Genomic DNA, 23,147 nt, shown 5'->3' on the forward strand with positions numbered 1-23,147 from the left:
TCCATTACCCTTTCCTGGAATTGAGACAACATAACCCATCTACTTTTAGCTTTGAGGATCAGGGCTGTCATTTCAGTTGGTTAAGTGCACCCTTCCATCTCTGCAGGAGTCTGGCTTACAGCTCACCGCTCTGGACATAAGTGATAGTTTTGAAAAATACAGACAATTTTTCTAGAATCGTGTTTGCAGTTTAAAGAGTTGCGTAGTTTGACATATTTGGTTCTCCTTCCTTTAGTGCTCTGAATTGTTCGTCAGGATTAATCCTGAAGAGCCTGGGATGCCCAGAGCTCTCCTCCTCCTCTTGCAGTTTTCTGATCCTCTGATCTCTTTGCACTTCCTGAAGCATTTTGAGAGTCATCTCCTCTGCAGAGTGCAATGCCTTGTCTCACTTGAGCTTTTATTTGTGAGAATGGGTTCATTAAAACTAATTGAATTATCTAAAGTAGCAAGTGTGCCCTGCAGTGAACAAGGCTTCCCTACTCTAGACTAAACAGAGTAAAGTGTGATGCCGAAGACCAGCCCCATTTTACCAGCTATTTAGTATCTTCTCTGCTTCATCAAGCTGAGAGAGGCAGTGTGCTATCCTTTTAGAAAAAAGTTAGCTTTTTGCAATATAGCAAGTAGAGTGGGGATGTCAGGCAGTCATGATAAACATAGAAAGTGTCATCTATTCCTACTCATTTACATCAGGATTTCAAAACTAAGAAGCAAAACTGTAGCAGAATCTGCCAAAATTCAGTTGGTTCAGTAACCGTGCTGACATGGTGTTGGAAAGCTTTCACAGCTCTGGGTAGTTTCCTATTGTGTTTTTCTTTCATGTGCGATCATTGCTGAAGCCCTGGAATAGATCACCAAATGAAGTGTTGAACAAACAATATAAATAAATTCTTCTTCTTTTTATTAAGGGTTTTATAAAGGTTAGGATGTGGTAAATCTCTAAAACAGTCTATCTCAACATTGCCACATACTCACTGATATAAAAAATCTCTATATAAAGTAAACTCATAAATTATGGGTATATAGAAACCATTTATTCCTTTAAGAAGCAAAAAACAGGACACTTTTGCTGTTGTGTCTGCAAAATGAGGTAACAATCAAAATGTGTATATTAACGAGTGAAGTTTTTAAAGGAAAATTGTTGTAAATTATATGAGTGGATTTAGGATGTATTTGACAAATTCATTGTTCTTTTGGAATTTTATGGAAAACATAATGTAAAAACCATAATGTTCTATTATCAGAACTTGCATAAAAATTGTTAAACTTCCAAAAGAGTAACCTTTTAGCACTTACATGGATTTTTGTGTTCAAACCGCATAACAAACATTATCTAATTGATCTTCTGAATATCTCTGTGGGATATAGTGGGCCTGTATTATAGCAAAACTATTTAAAATGTGAAGCTCTCTTCATTGAATTTGAGTGCCACTGAAGGAGATTTCAGACTTTTTATTTGGGAAATGTATTTCGGTGCTGTTCGTGCAACTCTTTCTCCATCTGGAACAAAGTGATTGTCTGATAAAATGTGAACATTAAAGACTGAAGCACCACTCTTCTTTATTAAGTAGTATTCTTGAAAGGAAAATGCCGTAAGCTGCTGATGAGTATAACCTTTTGACAAGGAGGAGAAGGTGTTGTTCTTTATAGCTATGATTATAGCCTTTCAAGTGTGAATGGTTTAAGTGGGGCTGTGCTCTCTCCTCATGCTTCATCCAGCAAAGGTACCTGTACTGAATATTTGGATTCTTGCTGACATCCATGGCTGGCCTCTGTTGTCAAAATCTCTCTCTCTTTTTTTTTCTTTCCCCTCTTTTCTCTTTCCCCTCTTTTCTCTTTCCCCTCTTTTCTCTTTCCCCTCTTTTCTCTTTCCCCTCTTTTCTCTTTGTTTTCCTTTGACTAGGACTGTACTAACATTGGTCTTAATATTTCAACTTTTTGCTCGGAGCTTAATAAAGTAAACCAAACTCACAACTCCTTAAAGGGATGTCAGATTTCACTGCTTTCCTTACCAAGTGCAAGCTCTGTCTGCTCCTGAATATATTTTAGGAAGGATGTTACTTTAACCAGACGTTGAGAATGTAGATGCTGAAAGAAAATACAGAGGCAAAAACCAATGGTTCCTGCAATCTTTAAACTGTAACTAACCTGGTTTTCTTGGCCCTCATTTCATGAGGATACCAATTATTTGAGGAAATGGTCCTTAGATCTTTACTTCAAGAACACTTCCTCCTTTTCCTCTGCTTTATTCCTTCAGAGGTTATAATGCATTTATGTCTGCTCAGTATCTAGCTGTGTTGGTATAGTAGGCACTGTGCAAACACATAGCAAGACACAGTCTGTGGCAGAAGACGCTGCAATTAATGGATGAATAACAAATTTCAAGAATGAAAATGGAAAGGCACCAGGAGGTGAAGTCTTCTAAACAACACATCAGTTGCACAGCTGGGAACAGAATATACTTTTAATTCCCAGTTTTAGCATCTGCAATTTCAGCAAAAGGGAGCTGAATCAGATGACAGTAAGGTCTCTATTTTTAAAGGTATAATCTTGATGAACACAAAAAATGCAAGCCACATACTACATTAAGTTTATTTTAATACTATACTAAGTTTATTTTTACTGAAGCATCCTCTGCTGTTAGCATTGTTCCACAAACTTACCTAATTTTTTGAGTAGTCTGTAAACTTAATGGTGGTATTCCAGTGCAATACATGGAATGCCATACATGGCTTTCAGCTCTTAGAGTAGATCGGTGGTAAAATTACAGTTTCAGTTCATAAAATATTCAATCTAGAACTATTCAACTATTCAAACATGCTAAGAATGAATAGAAAAACATAAAATAGTTCCAAGAAGTTTTAATAAGCATTTGCTTTTGTTTACCATAGAGCTGAGAGATTCACAACATAGTGCTGCACTTGACACTGCTCTGCATTGTGGTTAGACTGCCACAGGGGAAGGTGTGAACATGAGCACGTATAACTCATAACTTTCTTATTCACAGCTGTAAGGTAGTAACTTATAGTGCAATATGGAAAGGTGTTAACAACAGATGGTTTAAAAAAAAAAAAAAAAAAAAGGTGTCCTAAACTGGAAATCTAGATCGTCATGCTCCAGGAATTCAGTCCACATAAAAGTTCATAGCAAAAAAGAGATTTTTTAAAATATTATTTAATACTTCAAACTTTCATAAATTAATTTACTGTTCCTCAAAGGTGCTATGTTGACAGCTCCATGTATACTGACCTCTTCTAAAAGGCATAGTATGGTCAAGGCCAGTGGGATCTTCCTTGTGCTATTTTTACCACTTTATCACAAGTGCCACCTAAAAAGTAGTACAAACTCCAAGTTTTCCATAGAGTTCTTTTCATTCTCTAAGATTTGACTCCATCACACTGATAACTACTTAAATAACTAATTCCAGGAAGAAACACTGAAAATAAGTCATAATGTAATGCAAATTCTTAGGAAGTATTATAGCATTTCAAAATTAGAAGTGTAATTAGTACCTTTTTTCTCCCTGTAAAGTTCTCAGTTTTGTGTCATACTGTTCTAATGCCTGTTTCCCTCTGATTTGTCTTACTCAACAAGTTCATAATGAAAGGAAATATAAAATTTTGCACCAGCTACAATGTAAAAGTTCACATATTGATGCTGTCACCAAAATGAGATTATTAGGGTGTTCTTAAATTAGAAGAACTGCTTTATATAAAATGTACATACCTTCCTTTTAACTGACTTGTAAATCTTGGGAGGAAAGAAAAGCAAATGGAAGATTGGTTTGGATAGTCTTGGAAACAAAAGAAAGTGTTTAAGAAAAGCAAAAAGAATCCCATTCGACTATTTCAGCATCCAAATAAATACCTCACCAAAGATAACGGTAGAGATTTCGTGAGGTTTTGAGAAGCAAGCTTCTCTGGGGCTTTTCAGCATATGTGTGTCTCATGTGCTCAATCGCACTTGATAAGCCTGGAAATCTAATGACTGCAAAGTAAACGAGGAAGCAAAAATAACTGTTCAGTGAAGTTTTGAGTCCTGATGATTTAGGCATAAAACAATGGGGGAATCTGGAGGAGCTGCAGTATTTATCAACCTGATGAGGGACATGACTTGTTTTCATAGTCAACGTTACTTTCACAAAGTGGAGAATCTCGTGGCACGCTAACAGAATCGTGACGTACATCACCGCACACTTCTCAAGTGTTGATAATGAGCATCGTTCTCTTTCCACTCCATTTTTGGCAGTGGTATAACAATAAATGATAGCTCCCTCCTCCAATTCAAGAAAGCAAACTCTTCAAAAGCCTGTCCTGTATTTGATGAGATTTATAGGGTAGGAAGGAGATTCCTCCTTTAGGTTAACGTCGTTTCTGATTTGTAATGAATATTTGCTTTGATATTTTTTGTGGTTTTTTTTTTTTTTAATAGGAAAGCTATTGGATCAGGTAGTCAACGTATATGATTTTGCTTTACCATCTGAGTGTTTTTCTCTGAAGCTTTACTTTGTTCCTTTGTTCTTTTCATTCCACTGAATAGCATAGCATACTCCTTAATTTGGTAGAAAGGGAAAGATTTATTTAAATGAAAATGTTTGCAAACATTCAGCTTGCCATTGAATTAATGAAAACAAATAAGAAATGGAAATGAAATTCAACTGTCCTATTTAGTAGATTGTGCATCTTAAGTCCAGGCGGATTAGCCTGGACAATGTTGTTCTTGCTTCGCTATTGTTTGTCTTAGTACTTTCATTCTAAAAAGAGTAACAGAAGCTTGAATACGTTGACTTGTTTCGGGTTTTTTGACTTATTAAGTCTTAATCCTCAATTTCTATGGGATAGTTCAGAAGTTAATCATGCTAAATTTTGAAGCCGAAGTTTGTCGTGTTCATACTCATTTTGAAAGCAATTAAATACTTGAGAACTTGACCCAGTCTGATTGCTAGGTTGCATAAATGTCATCTTTAAAGTCTGACAGGAATCTATTTTAATATGTGGAAAGTCATACAAATTAATCGCTTATTTTTCTATTTGGCATTACGTATTTTTTCCTGCTATTAAAAAAAAAAAAAAAAAAAAAAAAAAGCTCAAGTGTACTTTTTCCTCCAAACGGATGTAACTAGTATAGGAATTCTCAAGTACTGTGAGATTTTTTTCCCTTTACCATTGGCTTAGGATACAAGAATATGAAATGGATTTTTAATTTTTAATATGTCCATTCATGTTGAATATGATCTATGGAAAACTGTGTAATGAAGTGAGTTTTGAGCGAGCTGTTTTCTAGGTGTGCGTGATATGTGAATGTTACCTTTGTTCCCAAGCTATGATGGAGTATTATGTCTAAAAGACCTGGGACTATTTTGGTCTAGTAGTTGGTGTGCAGGGAATTAAACAGCAGGCAAAAAGTAAATATTACAAAACTGTTTCATTCACAGCTTGCTTGCATTCTCTTGTGCTGAATAGGCTCTCCTATGGGGGGAAAAATGCTATGGTGATTAAAGATTAATTTGTGGTATATATACACTTTAGCATCTTCTGCATTTTTAAATGTTCTATTGCGCAATGCTAATTTCAGGTATTACAGATTTTATATGAAAAATATATAAAAAATAAGTGAAATAAAAATCCATTATCCATTATAAATTCCAGAAATACTAATCTGGTCTCTTTATTTACCTTTGAGAATATTCATTTTTAATTTCTCACCATGCACAGATGGAAGGTATTTGAGTGATGATATTTTGGGGGGGTCACAGAGCGTGTTTTTTTTCATAGGTATGTGGCTTCATGGCCAGGTATGATTTTGTTTCTGTTTCTGAATACTCACAGAGTTGAACCAATGTTGTTACAGTTTAGCAGGAGAAATTTGGCTTGAGATAAGGCTTGGAAAATTAGATGCCTGAGATATAGTTAATACTTCAAATTCTTTTTTTTAATTATTTTTCCCCATCTTTCTCCTAAGGTTAAATTAATTGCACTATGTACCTAAATGTTATGCCAAGTGTTTGTTGGATTTTCTGCTTCCTTAGTTAAGTAAGGAGTGAAAGTTCCTTGAATAGTTAGAGCCTCCTTTCCATACAGACCATCCTCTCTTCTCTCCCTTGTATACCAACAACCAAAAGAGGATGTTTGCTGGAGTTAATAACTGTTCATAACTTCCAGGGTTATGAACGTGTTCTCTACAATAAGGACTTGTCCTATAATTGTTCCACGTAGCTTCACGAATGTCTAGGCAGAGCCACTAGATCATTCGTTTAACTAATTCTGTATATAAATAGATGTGAAGACTTATACTAGATTTTTATAGCTTAAGGAAGCAAATAGACCGTGGTTACTTTTAATGCTGATTGTGAGATTATCTTGTTTTATGTGTGTGCTTTTTTTTTCTGCTACTATACTACTTCTGCTATATCACATTAAGTTAAATTGATCGTTCACAGCTAGTAATTAAAAAAGTTTTACAAGTTTAGACAAAAGTCTAAATGGAATAAATTTAGAATGTAATTGTAAGGCAGATTACATCCAGATATTGATTGATATTAAAAACTTGGTGAACAGCAATTTGTCAGTTATAAAGTAAGGTCTGTGCATTAAAGAGCATATTAGCTCTGTTAAATAATAAGCTGTACAGCATGAAATGAACTCTACGGGAGAAAAATTTTACATTTTGCAGTGTTAAAAGGGCTTTTTAGTGTAACATGGATGAAAATATGAACTGAATTATTCTTCTATACATCCTTTCATTTATGGATCTTCTAGCTGGTTGGGAGCAAATGACTTTTCAGTAGGAAATAGTTACCAGTCATCCAAATGATCACTTAATGCCATGCTCTGTTATGGGATATTAGAGTGAAAACAAGTATAGCTACAGACTATTTAGAACCTACAGCTGCTGGAAACTGCATGGCCAAGTACTACAGAAACAACGTCGGGGTCTGTGTTCACAAATTAGTTATGAAATATTTCTGTTTTTCTTACAAATGTAATGCTGACAAGTTGACTAGGGTTGCATTAGTTGGTGTGTGTTGGTGTTTGCTGTGTGTATTAAAAATAAAAAGGGGAGGGGATAATTTCAGAATTCTGCATGTTCTGCTAACAAAGAATGTAAAAATTGAGTGAATTTGAAAATATTTTAGCAGTTTCATTTCACTATATAAGTCTATGAGGAGAATTTTTGCGACACTTGTCAGTTTAGTGATAAGTAACGTTTGAGTTAATTCTATTCATATAAAATACTAGGCTATAATGAAATGATTCACAGAAGTGATAGCTTCTGTTCACATGCAAAGTACCGTATTTGGGGGGGGGGGGGGGTTCTTCATCTTTACAAAATGCCTTGTGCACAATTGGATGCCATTATTTTTATGAATCCTAAAAGGATTTTGCCAGTGCTTCCCAGTAATGATTAGTTTATTCTGCTCAGAGGAAAATGCTGATTGCTGTTGTTCTTGTCTCTGTTTCTGGACCAAAGCTCAGCAGCTTCAAAGCAATGTGCTTTCTAAAGATAAAGAGTTATCTGAAATAATCATTGTTCTATTGGTTAGTGTTACGTTAAAACTATATTGAAAGTTTGTACTACTCAGGCTAGTTGGCAGTTCCTGTAAAATGGGCTTGAGTAACTGAAGAAGCACAGTTTAATGGCTGTTTGCGCTAACGTTTATGGTTTGTGCATCTGGAGGGAAGAACAGTTCGCCATGTATTGTGTGTTTTGTGGAAAGGACGTGCATCATCTTTCCATTATTCTTGCTCGTAAAAAAATACTTGTGAAAGTAGAGCTGTTTTATGAAACAACTTTGATGTATTATAAGCATGATGTGTTTTTTCGTGTATACACATAAACTGTAATTATAATGCCAGTTAAATTAGCTTCCTAAATGGCGAATAACATGGGCTATGTTTTATATAAAACGTTAGTTCCAGTTTCTCCTGTAAGTGCACTTTTTGTGCAACTCAGCAACACTTGCAAAAGGAACACATGTGGAGCCTTAAATATATTTTACCTCAAGTCCTTTATAGATGGGATATAAAAGCGTGCTGTATAACATAATAAATTGTATGGAAAGGAACCACATGTTTTCCAAGGAGAAAATGCATTTTAGTGATCTGTGTAGTATGTTTATATCCAGATGGCATGCTTTTAATCCTGGTTACTTACCTTACTATTCTTCCAATTCCTGGGTCATTTGTCAATTTTCATACTTCAGTGAGAGCTGTGTCTGCTTTGGGAAGAATTCTTGTGGTTTAGAGCAGATAGGCTTAGAAAAAGCTCAAGCTATGAGGATGCTGTAGTTCTACATAGAGCTCTGAGGATTTTATTTTATTTTAGAGGTAAAATAAAATAAAATATCCCTTTCTCTTTGCTATAGTTGTTACTAAAGCATTGAGCTATGTTTTGTTTTTAATGTTCCCTTTCTTCCTCCCACCCAAAAGCTGTATGTAGGCAGGATGTATGCACATCATTGCTGCAAAATCAAAGTCTGACAGTAAGGTGCAATGATACAGAATAATGGAGAAAAAAGCAAACCCACCCCCCTTCCCTAAAAACAGCTTCTTTGTGGGGTTTGTCTCCCCGTGGAGCTTCCTGGGGCTCAGGCCCCGTGTGCGGTATAATTGGGTTTCGCTCTTTCTGAATCCTGTTTTCTCCTCTTGACAGCGTGGGGTAACCTGGGAAATGTTCTCAAGAGCCAGAGCAAGATCTCCGAAGCTGAAAGCGCCTACAGAAATGCCCTGTACTACCGCAGCAACATGGCCGATATGCTTTACAACCTGTGAGTATGCGCGGCGGCTTGCGGGGGGTCCGGTGGCCCACGAGGCCGGCGGCGAGTGGAGCCCTTGGCTGTAGGTGCTGGAGACGGAGGTGATGGGAGCTGTTGCTTGCTAATAGCCGCCCCTTTAATCATGCTCCTTAAAACATGAGGTGCCCAGGGCCTTTTTTAACCCGTCTTATCATATAGTCGATGTTGCTGTTCTGGTTTGGAGTGGGCCAGTCCGTAAGGTGTGGATTTGTACAGCCAAAATGCAGAAGTCCGTTTAGAAGGTTGATTTAGGAAGTGCAGATAAGCCAGCGAAAGTAACGCACTGTCTCTTTCTGACCCTGTCAAAATACGAAAGTGCTATTTAGCTGCCCTTTTTAAGTACTGATATGAGGAGTGGGCTAATACTTTCTAGCATGAGCCAATACCACTCAGTTAGTTCCAGAGATCGGGAATGTTAAAATAGGTAAATAGCTTCCTTCTGTGGCTGAGTTTAAAGCTGCGTAGCTTCAAGAAAGGTTAATTACTGGAGTTTAGATGTGTTGTAGGTAGGCAAGAGAGTAAATTCAGTGAGCAGCAAAACAATTATACAGTGGGAAAAATATTTCCTGACTCCTTAATGCTGCACTAAATCATGATCCCAGAAGCTTGCTCTGTGCTGGGTTACTCATCTTTGCATGGGAGTGGGATCATACCGTGGGGCGCAGTGCGGAGCGGGGAGGCTCTGTGGGTGCCTTGTATTTACGTCTCACGGACCTCCTGCTCAAAATCGCTCCGTCTGCTGCTTTCCTCCTGTCCCCTCATGCAGTTACCCACGTGACTGGAAACCTCAGAGCCGTCCTCTGTTGTGCAATGGGCTCATCGCCCTCCGTTAGGGTAAACTGGTCTTGCTCTGTGTGTGGAGGGCAAAAGCCAGATGACTGCCATTTGTTGTGCAAAGTAAGCTGTGCAGGGATAAAATCCTGTGTGCAATAGGAAGGTGTATCTGTGAGAGAAACAATATATACAAAAAGTCAATGAAAATATTAAACCTCTTAAAAAAAATCCATATTCTGCCTAGAAGTCCAGTTTAAAATGGCCATTTACAATATCTAGAAATCAAATTTTCCTTAGTAGGCGTGCATTAACTTTTAAAGGAAAAGTTGCCCATTTCATTAATTTGCCTGACAGTTAAACACACTGGGAACTTTCCTCCATTTTTTTCAGAGTAATTTGATGATAGAATATCTGTTCAAAAAAGAAAACCATATCTATTCCTATAAATTTATTTTAATATAAAAATAGTACAATTTTTATTTTAATATATGCATACACACATATAAGTGTGCGGGATGTATATACATAAACATACACAGTTTTGCCTTTGTTAGGCAATGGAGAGTGTGAACAAACACACCATTTTTAAGAATCTCTTTCTTGTCACTTTTAAAGAAATAACTTGCAAACCCAGCAGTAGATTGTACGAAAAAAAATTACTAGATTGATGCTCCTAAATTTCTCATATGCCATTTATTTTGAGGATGAAAATTATAACTATTTCTCATATGCCTACTTAGTACCTTTTGTCTCTTGCTCAGTCAGTGTCATAAAAGGAACCTGAAGTTAATACTAGGGTAGGAAGACAGAAGGGGGTTGGGAGGTAAAAACAGGGATATAAAAGAAATCAGATTTCAGTATTTTTGCTCTTCACAGAACAAGCTGATAATCTTATGATAATGATAAGCTTTCCATTGATATACAAAACATATGCCTACGTAGGATATTTCTGTTGAATAGGAAGTTTCTTGGAATTATACTGCATTTGTGTAAGAAGAGTTTAACTGAAGTGGTGGTTGGGCTATATAGGGCATGAAGTTGCCTACGTATACATGTGAAAGTAAAGAAAGTAGAAGTGTATTCAGACTCAAGTGTGTGTTATCTAGTATGTGTATATGTATGCATATGCAAAAAGGATCTCTGATTTTTAACATTCTGACTAGTGTCTTACAATACAATGGAAACCTCTTTCTCTTAATAAAAAAACAAAACTGCAAGTTATTTCACAAAAATGAAAAAAAAAATCTTACTTTAACATTATTTTAACTCTTCTTTTTCATTATGTGGTTTCTATTTCTCTCTGTTGGGTGTTTTCACATCCAGCATACAAGCTAGATGGTGAGTGAAGTAGACTTCAACATTATGGGACCCCAGACTTAAGCATAAACTCTGAAGAGTTCTCCTGCAAGTTCAACCCAACCTTTATATGCAGTTCTGTAGGAGCCTTTCACAAAAAAAATACTGTAACACTGTACTCTGGAAAAGCATATCTTGTCATGTGCTTACAAGAGGCCAGTCAGGTTTATGGTTTCTGTTTTTTAGTATGTGCCTTTAAAACTGAAACAGTCATTTAATAGAGCTTAATAAAGAAAGCACTCTTCCAGTCATTTCTGATTATTAGATTTTGGGCATAATAGACCCTAACTGTATTTTACCCTTACATACTCTTCTTTATTTTTTCTCAACATTTATGCCACAGTATTTGATACAAATTAATTAGTGCCTGCAGCTCAGTGTTCATATACTGCAATGACAAATCAGTGTGCTATCTGACTGGGGAACAAATTATTAAGGATTAACTCTCAATTTTTGGTGAGTTATAATCAGGGATAAATTATATAAACAGAAGATGAGCTTGAAACTTGATGATCTCTTTTTGTCTTCTCTTTCAAGAAGCTGTCTTCCACTAAAACATGCTGTTGACTTGACTGTTGTTTCCTGATACATTAAAACCTAGAAAATATACCAGATTGGATGAATGGCTGCTTTCAGTAATGTATTTTTATTTTCTCACTGTTATAGCTTATGGCTCTGAATAATGTCTGCTTTTGCCATTCAGAACAATTTAAATTGCATAAATTTAGAGTTCAGGGCAATTATATAATCTGCATTTGAAGGTTTGCCTGATTCAGAACATGTCATTTCCCATATTGTTCAAACATGACAATTACGTAACCATAAATAAATTCCTAAACTTGTAGAGAACAGCAAACATGTAATAGAGACTAAATGATAAGGTACTTAATGTGGAGAAAGAGGATAAAAACATGAGTCATCAGTCATGTATGTTACAGAGAACTGATTGTTTCAGAAAACGAGCAGAGCTTGCAAACTCTAATTTAGTGGCAAGATTTTTTTTTTTTCAGTTCTGTCTTCCCTTTATCTACCAGCTACCTGGGAAATAAGATTGTAATCCAACTTTTGCATCTTCATTAAAGTTTGTTTTTTTTTTTAAATAAAGTTTTTGCTAACTTTTTTTAAGGATGGGTTGGTGGTTCATCATTACTATGGACATGTGGTAAAATGAGTTTGTTCTCCTGAGGCTTTCTCAGGTCCAAAGTGAAGCTGTCTGTGACCAAGGCTGTCCTGAGGATAAGATTATTGACCTGGCATTTAGGAAACTTGAGTTCAGGTTAAGGGCTTGCGTTCTTGTCTGAAAGCTTACTCACAGAAAGTCACGTGGAAAAACTCAAAGGGTAAATTCCTGGCAATTCTGAAACTGGTTTTGTTTTTCATACCGACTTCAGTGGGGCGAGGATTTCGCTCGATGTTTTATATTATAGATAGAGAATATATTACAATATGATTTTAATATGGTAGTTTGTGCTTCAAAAACACGTATTAAGTGCCCCCCCACCCCCATAAATAACTTCTCTGGCATCTAGAGACTGCACTGCAGGTAACTTTTACAAATAAATTTCAAAGCTATGTAACAGTGCTGATTTCAGCTAGATTGTATAGGGTGGTAAATCCAGCAAAAACTGAAGCTTCTTCCTATGCCTCACTTTTTTTTGAGAGAGAGAATTCCATGTATTTTAATATTGCAAAGGACCAAGGACAGAGCTATGGAAAAATGTTGTTTTGTTCTCCCAAACTAGGCAATCTTTAGTAGATTAAAAAGAAACTAGTTTATTATGGTTGTTCACTCTTTGTCGCATTATGACTGTTTGCTAAAGCTCATGGGGTTTTTTGGTTTCAAATTGCTTCTAATTACTGCCTTAAAGTCAAATTGCTTTTCAGTCTGAAGACGGTTTTTGATATATAATTTCATTTGTGCTTGGGCCTAGTTCTGGTTAGAGTATTCTTATATCATCTATACTAGTAATCTATGTTAATTTGAGTTTATCAGCAGAGTTCAAGTATGTTCACTATCATATAAACTTTGAAAATGCCTTTAAAATAGTACTATTTAATGGGTATTAATGTCAAGTTTTCAGAGGATACTGTGCCCCGTAAATGATGAAATTCTACCGAACAGCTCTCCTCTTGCGCTTTTGCCTCCCCGCAAGTATCTCATTTTGACTTTAGTGGGTACAGGTCTGTGTGTACAAGGCTATTATTCAACCAATTTAATTTCCTTGAATGAGTTCAAAGTATGCATTTTCATAAATTTTACTTTGGCAAGCTTAGGGTATTACCTCAATAAATGAATTTTTTTTAGATTTTGATAGTAAAGTCTTCACTAATAACTGAAATTTTAATTCTGTGAAGTCTGTGACTGCAGTAGTATTTTATAGGCAAACTTTAACTCTGCAGCCTTGGGCGAAACCTCTGAAAATCAATACGAGCAAAATTCTTCCTTGCCTCTCGTAGCTAGCCTACCGAACACCTGAAATTGTGTTCCCTCTCCCCATGCCTTTTTAAAGGCTGGCACGAGAGTTTCCTCTGCTGAGCCTCAAGAGTGGAAAAGGCCTAAAAGCACCCTCAGCTGCTACCGGGAGTTGAACTATAGTTGAACCGGTCCCAGGCAGAGGTGATGCACCACTTCACGTAGTAGGAAATGAGTGAGAGCCCGGTTCCTCTTCCTTGGCAACACAGAAGTTTTTATAATCCAGGATGTTGAGTTAAAAGCAGGAGAGGATGTATTGCTTGCTGTCTGTTTAAGTACTTGATTATTTTTTCTCAGCAGCAAATGCAAAACGGTTACAAATGTGTCTGGAACTGATCCATGCTTTGCGTGCCAGTTCTCCACATACCGAAACCAGCAGCAGAAATTTGCCTCTTACTGTAATTGTGGTTGTGTGTACGAATCTCCGTGTACGGCGAGAGTGGCTTTCGAGGCGGCACCCAGAGGCAAGCGAGGTGAGCGGCGCTGCCCCGCAGTGCGCAGCTCTGCTCCCGCAGAGCTCTTCCCCAGGCCTCTAGCGCGGCAGGAAGCACACGTGGCTTATAGTGTCATCCCGTCCCCCCAATAAAATTTGTCCACACAGCTGACTCTGGAAGGCATTGCAATTTAATTTCATAAAACACGTCTCTCATAAGAGGCTTCTGCCCAGCTCTGGCTCTGTATTGCCTGCTGGGGCCCATCAGGTGGGTACGGACACCTTGTCTGAGGCGTGTCGGCACAGCACGCAACTGCCCACCAACCCTGGAGGGGATGAAGGGCAGGAGCAAGGCTGCTCGCCTTCCCTAGGGCAGCCTCCCTCCATCAGGGAAACCGGGGCCATGAGAGATGGTGCATATCCAAAATGGTAGTAACCCCAACTGAGTTGCCCCAGTAACAGGGAAAGGGGAGGGGGGAAAAATGGGAATTATATTCAGCGACCAATTTGTTTGCATTTGAAAAACTCTTCTGTAGAGAGTTTTCTGGTAGAAAATGATAGAGCTGTTACTGTTACCTGAAAGACTGAAGATTTTTGGGAGGGTCTGTTTTTTTACTAATGGGGTTATGGATTGCTATGCTTGGCGAGTTCTGCAAAGGGAGTGGTCGTTCTGTGTTATTGCTTGCTGTGTTGTTTATGCTTGGGTCCTTATTGATTACAAGAGTAGGATCTGTGTGCCGTTTACGTGTTTGCTACCAGCATGCTGTTGGAAAGCACTGCCCATATTTCGTGCTCATATTGTTTCTCAAAGACTGACTTGCTTGTTAACAGAACCAAATTGTAGACGCTTACAAAAAGTTAACACTCACTCGGTTGAGTCGTTAAATGGCTTGATTGTTAAAAAACAAAAACCCCCCAAACCCCAAAGCCTTAACTAAAGAGCAGACTTAATTGCTTCATGTACTGGGCAGCTGCAGCATCCATGCCCGCCTTTCTATACCTTAGTTTTGCAAATGAAAACAGAAGAGTTGCCTTAAGGCGGCAAGGCCCATCCTTTCTTCCTACATGGCTAAAGAGGGAATATGTGGGAATACAGGAGGCTTTTCTTCCATTTTTTATTTGTTGGCCAGTATAGCATCCAGGTAAATATAGTTCCTTGTGGACAGTCCCAGCTGAAATCAGTGGGATGGATGTATATTGAGGCAGGGATGAAGTGTAATCATGTAAATGTTTCAGGAAGGCATGCATTTACCTTGATGACAGTTATGTTTCCTTTATATCATACTGGGTCAAATTATACCAGCTTTAGTTGCTGAGGAATTTGCTTGGTAAGTAGACCAGCTGGCTTTAATAGGGCTACACTAGGAAGAAATTAATATGTAACTTGAGTAAAAGTGGTAGACTGTTTACCCACTGTTTGGATTTTTAGCCTGCTTTTCAAAAACTCAGAGTTTTGTGTCATTGGTATTCAGTGACTTTAGGTCAAACCAAGGCAGAGAGTGAGGACAGGAAGGTTTCTGAAGTTGTTGGTAGAGTAAAATAGGCAAAGGTTGGCAGCTTAAAGAGTTCAGGAGAGTTGCATAAAACAATTCATTTGGGGGGAATGCTCTGCTCCACATGTATTGGGATAGGCAGTCCTATCTATAGATGTGATGTGCATCATTTCTAGCTACAAAGACTTGCTTCCAATTTTTTTTCTTTCTCCCTCTTTCTCCCCCTACCCCCCGAATTAGAAAGAAAACGGGATCCTGAAAGACTTTCTAAGCACTGGGTGAAGTCTGCTGCTGCTGCAGCAGTTAGCTCATATCCTCCGTTTCATAGATGAGTCATACTGCACTGTAAAATTAGCTAGAAGCAGTGTGGGCAAAAAAATCCTGCTGTAAGGCTGATCCAGAACCGTGCTGCTGTGATGGGTAGGACTTGTCTCCTGGTTCATCCTGAATTAATTCATGCTCAATCTATATATGTTTGTTTTGGAATCCTGTAGTTTAAGTAGCTTTTTTCTTCTCCGGATTTCTGGAGAGAAACTTTATTCGTCCACAAGACTTGTTTTACTAGGCTAAAGGAGCCATTCGCTTGTCTGATTGGCTTTCCATTGGCTTTCCATTTTCCCATTTATGTGGCTAAATATTTTTTGAACAAAATTTGCATGGTTCAATTAACTTTTTAATTTCTGCCTTACTTCTGGGAAGTGGACTGGAGGGAAATAAAAAAATTTTTGAGCTGCAAATTTGAAGTAACTGGTCCTTTTTTTGTTGAGGTGGTTGGGGGGAGGATGTTGTCATTTAATGATGCTTTACTATTTATTTAGCTTGGTATTCTCAGCAACTGTAGGAAACATTAAAAAGTGCCAGAAGCCTTTAAGATCTTCTGCATTCATTCAAGTATACCACTTGAGCTTACTGTGTTATATCAAACGTATTTCAAGGATCTACTTTCCTTTGTTCACTCTTGCGTGAGGAAGGAGGATGGCTTTGTGTCTCTGTGACTAAAAAGGTTAGATACATACTTAATGCGAGCCAATTGCTCTGTTCCACCACTGGCTTCTGTTCAATGTGTTGCGCTGTATCTCTTCTTTTGTGTTCCTTCTGTCCCTTCCTTATCCCCTCTGCCAGCCTTCTCCAAAGAGGAATGATCATTTTGGAGTGTTAAGAGAAAAAAAGAGAGAGAGAAATAGGAAAAGGGAATGGCATATAAGGAACAAACCCACTCCTGGCTATGAGAGGGGCTTCCTTTTCAGTCATCTGCCCTGGCTGTCACCTGGGCTTAGTTGTTCAATACCCCACAGTACTCACAAGGTGTGAACTCCAGCCGAGGCGCATTCATCCTCTTTTTCTAGAAATTGGTCATTCAAAACAATTTTTTTTTCCCCTGCATTTACTATAAACAGAGGAAGTGGCAATATGGTTACGTGAAGATGAAAACCAACCATCTACTTTAAAAAGAAATGGAGTAGAACTGTATTTTTGTATGTATATATTTGTTAAGCCTGATAAATGCCCCCTGAGCTACATCTTTTTATACATGTTTTTTTAAAATATTTTCAATGTGATAAAGCATAATAATAAGCATGGCAAACAGTTTAAATTGTTTGACAGAACTTCTGTGCAACCACAGTCAATCTTCTTGAAAGGAAATTTTGCAGTTTTCTACTTGAATTGGCATGGAAAGGTTTTATTTCAAAATTTGCCACTAATGCATTTTTATAAGGATACTTCAGTTTTAGTGATTTTAGAGTATTTTTGAGATTGAATTTTGAAATCCTTTAAGAGGAAGGCAGTAAATGCATTTGAAAATAAGAGAGAGAAGGCATATCGAACTTTGCTGTCCTGGCTTTGGTCTCCATTCTAAAGTGAATGAAAGGCTAAAGTGAAGTGCAATAAAACAGGAAGCATTTTTGCAGCAAAATAACCCGTACTGAGCCTAAGTCTGATGGAGAAGGAAAGAATAGCTAATTAAACTTCCGGATGGAGCTTGGCGAAGGGTTGTCAGTGTAACTGAGACTGCAGAGGACAGCGGTGTCTTGTAGTGATTGCTTGTGTGGGACCCCTCCGCTCATTCAGGAAGGACCCCAAGTGCTGAGCTGACTCTTGGCAGTACTCTTTGCAACCGTATCTAAAGGAGGTGCTCCCCTCCGACACTCCTTCTCTGAGCCCATCTCCTTGCCGTACGTTTGTCTCCACTACTGTGGACAATTTTCAGGGCCGGCTGCTTTCGAAGGCAGCCTCGGGACTTGCTGTCTGCTACCTTGATGCAGCAGGAGCTTAACGGGCGAGATCTCTGCTCTGCTCGGAGGTCCGCTCCCGGCGCTGCCCTTCCCTCGCCAGCCCCCGTGTCCCAGCTGAGCAAGTCCTGCGCGGCTTGGCAAGGTTGAACTCATCTATGTTTCAGACCCTTGGGTTTGCCTCTCAGATGTGTAATGTAATGTATAGTTGAAAATAAGCATGATTTTTTTTGTCTTGGGGGTAGCTTAGGTATTATGAAATGCTACAATGGAATAGAGAATATAGGAGTTGAGGTCTGCAGGTTTTCTTTAACTAATTCTGGAAAGAAAAACAGTTTTTCATTTGATCTTGGGGATAACTGATTTAATTTTTTAGCAAAATAGAAAAGATTTATCAGAAGGTGTTGTTGTTTTACTTGTAGAAACTGGAGATGCAAGCAAATATTGAATGACTGATCATTTATATTCCTTCTGTGTGATGAATGAGACAATAGTCCAGTGGAAATAAGTGAGCAATAATGTAATTAGAGACTGTAATTATAATACATATGCTAAAAAAGAGTTAGAAATTTCATAGGCAGTATTAATTTTGGCAGTAACTAAATTTCAAGTATTTGATTTTAGGTTTAGTTGCATCTTGTTTGTAATTAGATAAAGGTTGGGTGAGAGTAAACATATTTATATGACTGCATTTTGTTTGAGCTTGAAGCCTAGAGAAGATCTGATTTTTCTTTTGGGAAGGGAAATATATCTGACCTTTCAACTCTTCTAATTTCATTGCAGTTTCAGGAATGCTTTGCCACTTTAATGCAAGCTTCATGATCTTTACCTTTTTATCTATTTAAATAAGTATTTTCTGCCTTCTTTGGCAAACATCCAAGCTAGTTATCTCTCAGAAACAGACCCCCACCCTCAAGTTTTAATTTTATTCAGCTAAAAATATTAGTTCTGAATTTATTAAATCTTCTTCCTGACTTTGTTTAATCTGAAACTAGAACTGGAGCTCATAAATCTAATTCAGTTTTATATTGTCAGAAGCCCCAGGGAAAACCAGAGGTCAATCAGAGCCAATTTCATAAGAAAAAGAGGCAGTTTCATGCCTGATCAAGGTTTTGTAGGTTATATACATCTGTTGTTGTTGATGATGATGTTGTACCAAGTCTCATAACAAATAGAAATAAAATGCTTTAATTATTTGCTGGAATTCAGTACTCAATCTTGCATCCAAGCAGCTTGTTGTATATATGTGAATGTCTGTTAATGTAACAACTGTTTAAAAAAAGAAAAAGTCTTCTGGAAGAGAAATAGGAGGAAATAAAAAAGAAACCAAACCCTTAAAGTATCAAGTAATTAATCAAGAGTGCCAGTACTAGAGCATGTAGTGAAAAGAGGTGATGAATTTGGTAATAAAGATAGATAAATGCATTTTTTAATCCAAAAAAGCATAAATGTCATACATTTACCAAAGTAATATTTTTTGTTCAAGTAGAGCAATTAGCATGTTACTTCTCTCAATATATGAAAATATTTGTTCCCAAATTGTATAGGAGTGTTTAAAAAAAGCAACAGCAACTTAAATGTTATTCCATGCAACCCACTCATTTTTGTGTTAATTGCTTTGCCATCAATAGAAAACTGGATCAAGATATCATAAAAGTTATTTTCCTTTGAATAACTACAGTCTAAAAATTTTGAGTAAACAAAATTCAAATTCTAGAAAACTTAGAAAATGTTATTACTATCTTGAAAATCCATACATCTTGCCACCTGGAAAACACTTAGTGCAATGCTTGTAGTTAGAACAAAAGCTTGGTCCCGTGCCAAAAAGTACCACGAATGTGTACTTTTGCTCAAATTGCTACAAGTACTAACTGAATGCAAGTTCTGTTAATTTTATAACTGACTTACTACTAAATCTTAGGTTAGTTCACAATTGCTGGATCAAAAGTGAGGCCACATGGTGCTGACAGAGAGGCCATGCAGATATAAAGAAAACAGGATATGTTTCTCCCTTCTGTTAAACTCTAACCCAACAACAGAAAACAAAAGAAACTGGAAGCGTTTTTTTCTTCAGCTCTCCTCCCTATTCCATTCTTCCCCCAAATTCTGCCGGCTTCATTCAAAAAAAATTTCTTTGAAATTTGGATCGTCCAAATCACGTATGCAGAGGGGAAAAATGTTCTCTGATTAGAGGCTAGAGATGGAAAAAGTCTAACCTCTTTGTGGGTTGAAAAAGCTATCATCAGATAAAAGCGTAGAGGAGGAAGAGAAAATTGCTGTAGGTTGGGGAAGTTACAAGTAGATATGGTAGCTATTTCTTTTATGGGAGAGAGTTACATTTATTTTTTCTGAGTAGTTTCTGAATAGGTGTACAAAGAGGGACATCTACCTCTGGATAATGAGGTCTGAGTCTGACGACTAATATTAAGGATTTTTTAATCTTTGTGATTTTAAGATGTTTGCATATATGCATTTCCCTCTCCTAAAGCTTTGGCAACACTGTAATGCTTTGAGCATTCATTTAAACATACAACTGTGAATTCATGTTACTGATGTCCAGACGACTAATTTCTCACAGGTATTCACTGATGGCTATTTTAATTTGTATTTCACAAAGGTGCTTGTCTTAAAAGCTCGTGAACTATGAAACTAACTGAGAACTGGAAGAATTCTGGTGTCTTATTTGGTAGCTTTTCTGTTACTGAACTTGTTCCTAGCAGAAGCAAGATGGGGGAAAAGAAAAAGGAGGAAAAAAAAAAGAAAAAAAGGACTGATCTAGGTGCTTAGCCATACAGTGAATAATGTAGAGAAATTGCTCAGCAGCGATTGGTTAAGGTAATACATGTCAAGTGTTAGCTGGTCAACTTTTATTGTACGTTCAAAAAAGATCTGTTTCTTTCAAGTCAAGAAGAGAAAACAGGCTAAACGTGATTGACGGTTAGCTACAAATAGCTCCAGCATATACTCTTAAGTGCTTTTGAAAGAATAGCCTTACAGTTTACCATTTTCTCAAATGAGTAAATTCTCCGTGTTTCCAAGGAAGCTCACGCTACTCTATTTTAACATTTGCCTTGTTAAATCCATATGGATGCATCTGACATCTCTGAATTAATCCTGAAATAATGTTCCCACTGGATTGTTAGTAATGTGGATATTTATTACTTCTCTGATACCAGTCAGCATATTTTTCTTTGTTACCTTAGTTTTGTTTTTTATTCTTGTTTTATTTGAAGTGATAGGACATCAAGTACATTATGAAGTTCCCCCTTACACTAACTGCCTTCCCTCTCTCTCTCTCGTTCTCTTTTTTTTTTTTTTTTTTTTTCCTTATGCAGAGGGTTACTACTTCAGGAAAACAGCAGATTTTCAGAAGCATTACATTACTATAAACTGGCAATTGGTAGCAGACCTACATTAGCTTGTAAGTATTTCAACTGTGCAAATTTGCATTACATAGACTATTTTTTTAAAGGAATCTTCATATGTTTTAATAACAGTTTCATCAGTTTTCATTCTGAAAGCAAAAGGACAAATTGTTCCATCTTCAGTGAAAGCAAGTGTTTATTAAGCTGCATTTACTTTGGTATTGGGGGTGGCGAATTGAAGAGACAGATAGTGCTCGAATGCTTGGCAGCTTTGGAAGAACCTGAGCTGCTTCTGATCTGGGGTGGTGACCCATGGATGTGGCTGCCCAAATTTATAGGCTCCTGTTTCCTCTTTCTGAGTGCCAGTCTTCGATTTTTATGGTACATGGTCTGTACCCTTCTTCTCTCTGAATCCTACTAAATTTTACCTCTTGCCTGTTCCTCTTTCCTACAGTGGATGGACTATGTTATAGAAAAGCCAAATTAGATTACTTTGAAGTAAACTGAAGATCAGATAAAACTTAATGGAACCTCACTGAAAATTTTTCCCCTCTTCACAGCTGCCTATTTAAATACTGGTATCATCTTGATGAACCAAGGGAAGACAGAAGAAGCCAGGAGGACATTCCTGAAGTGCTCGGAGATCCCTGATGAAAATTTGAAAGACCCTCATGCTCATAAAAGCTCTGTTACGAGCTGTCTTTATAATTTAGGAAAACTTTTTCATGAACAAGGACACTATGAGGTGAGACTCCAGATTTGTCTATGCTATCATCAATCCTCATATTCTGATAAAAGCTCCTTATACAAATAATACTTATTGCTTTCATCAAAATACATTGCATGTATAAAATGATTAAATTTCATGATGAAATTTCATTTCATCAAATCATGAGCGGTATTCTCTAAGCTTTGTGGAGAAGAGAAAGAGGTGTGAAGATATTAATTAGCTTGCAGTGTGATGTACTGGTGTCAGGATCAGCACTAGCGTGCGTGTTAATTCATTCTTTTTGGCTTTGTCCCCATGACTGGTATGCGGAGAGTATAGCTTGCTACACGCCAGCCTACCTGAAGTGTTTGGGCTTTTTAACTCAAAATAGAGTAATCTCTCTCTAGCTGAAAAAATGCAGTTATGGTTGCTATTGAGTCTCCAAAAATGAGATCTAGTTGGAACAATTCAAAACCTCAGTGATTAAAACCATTGCAGTATGTGCTATTTTCAGATAATACTGCCTGTGATAGCTCTACCCAAGTACTAACCTGGGCCAGATTTTTTTTAACATGATTGCACGCTGCACCCAGCTCGTCCCACTTATGCGTGGGAACGAGACTGTTGTGATTCCTCCCAATTCTCCCTGCTGAAACGATTACAAGTGGACATTTGCTTGTGATTTTGACCTCTTTTGGTATTTGAAAGAAAGGCATTCTCTTTTTTCATTGCCAGGCATACTTCAGCACAGAAGTTACACGTGGTTTTGATTTATATAACTCTTCTTGACTGCAACAGTTGAACTCGGCTGTTTGAGATTAGGCACGCACAAGCTCTGTGGGTCTGCCGTGATCCGTCTGCCGTACTCAGCTCTTGTCAGATGGCAGTTACTAATTGGTTAAAATGCAGACACAGACAGTTAATACATCCATAAAGATAAGAGAGCAGCAGCATACTGCCCGCATGGCCGGCAGAGCATAGAGTAGGAGTGCATCGCCAGGGAGGTGCAAGCGATTATAAGAATATAAAACGTCAGGTTTCTGCCTGGTGCTCATTGAAGTCCGACCCAGGCCTGATTTGATCATGCATTGAAATTTTTCAAACATATTTCAGGCTTCACAAGCTGCAACTATTTGATGGGATGATGGGGAAAATGACGCAGAGCTAACGTACTGACGAGTAAGCACCCTAAGTGCTGAATGAATCATTAATGTGTTATCAAGTATTTCAAAGCACAACGTATTCACAAAGGGAACCCAATGTTGGCATTCCTGACTATAGTCCATCTCATCTGTTCTGTGGAGGAAAATACTAGGTGTGAGGATTATGTTCTGTTGTTACTTGGTGGTAGGCAATTATTCCTTATTTTTAGGTCACTTACTGTAGCTTAGTCATCTTAAAATCCTTTGTTCACAGCTTGATATTAATCTGTATTAATATATATTTATAGACTCAAGAGTGTTTGCGGGGTTTAAAAAAAGGTTCCTTTTATTTCCATCTAGCAAAGAGTTGCATTATTGGA

The 23,147-nt window shown here is 37.5% G+C and overlaps 1 protein-coding gene across 1 annotated transcript in view; it reads left to right on the forward strand.

Annotated features, from left to right (window-relative positions):
- The window catches only part of TMTC2 (transmembrane O-mannosyltransferase targeting cadherins 2), a 251,900-nt gene that overhangs the window by 157,570 nt on the left and 71,183 nt on the right, over positions 1 to 23,147 (forward strand). Inside the window, exons 4-6 of the mRNA XM_026097109.2 lie at positions 8,650 to 8,764; positions 20,887 to 20,972; positions 21,477 to 21,661. Coding sequence (XP_025952894.2) covers positions 8,650 to 8,764; positions 20,887 to 20,972; positions 21,477 to 21,661 — 386 coding nt within the window. The remainder of the gene's footprint in view (positions 1 to 8,649; positions 8,765 to 20,886; positions 20,973 to 21,476; positions 21,662 to 23,147) is intronic.

The sequence above is a fragment of the Dromaius novaehollandiae genome, chromosome 1, assembly GCF_036370855.1.
Source record: "Dromaius novaehollandiae isolate bDroNov1 chromosome 1, bDroNov1.hap1, whole genome shotgun sequence".
Lineage (NCBI taxonomy): Eukaryota > Metazoa > Chordata > Aves > Casuariiformes > Dromaiidae > Dromaius > Dromaius novaehollandiae.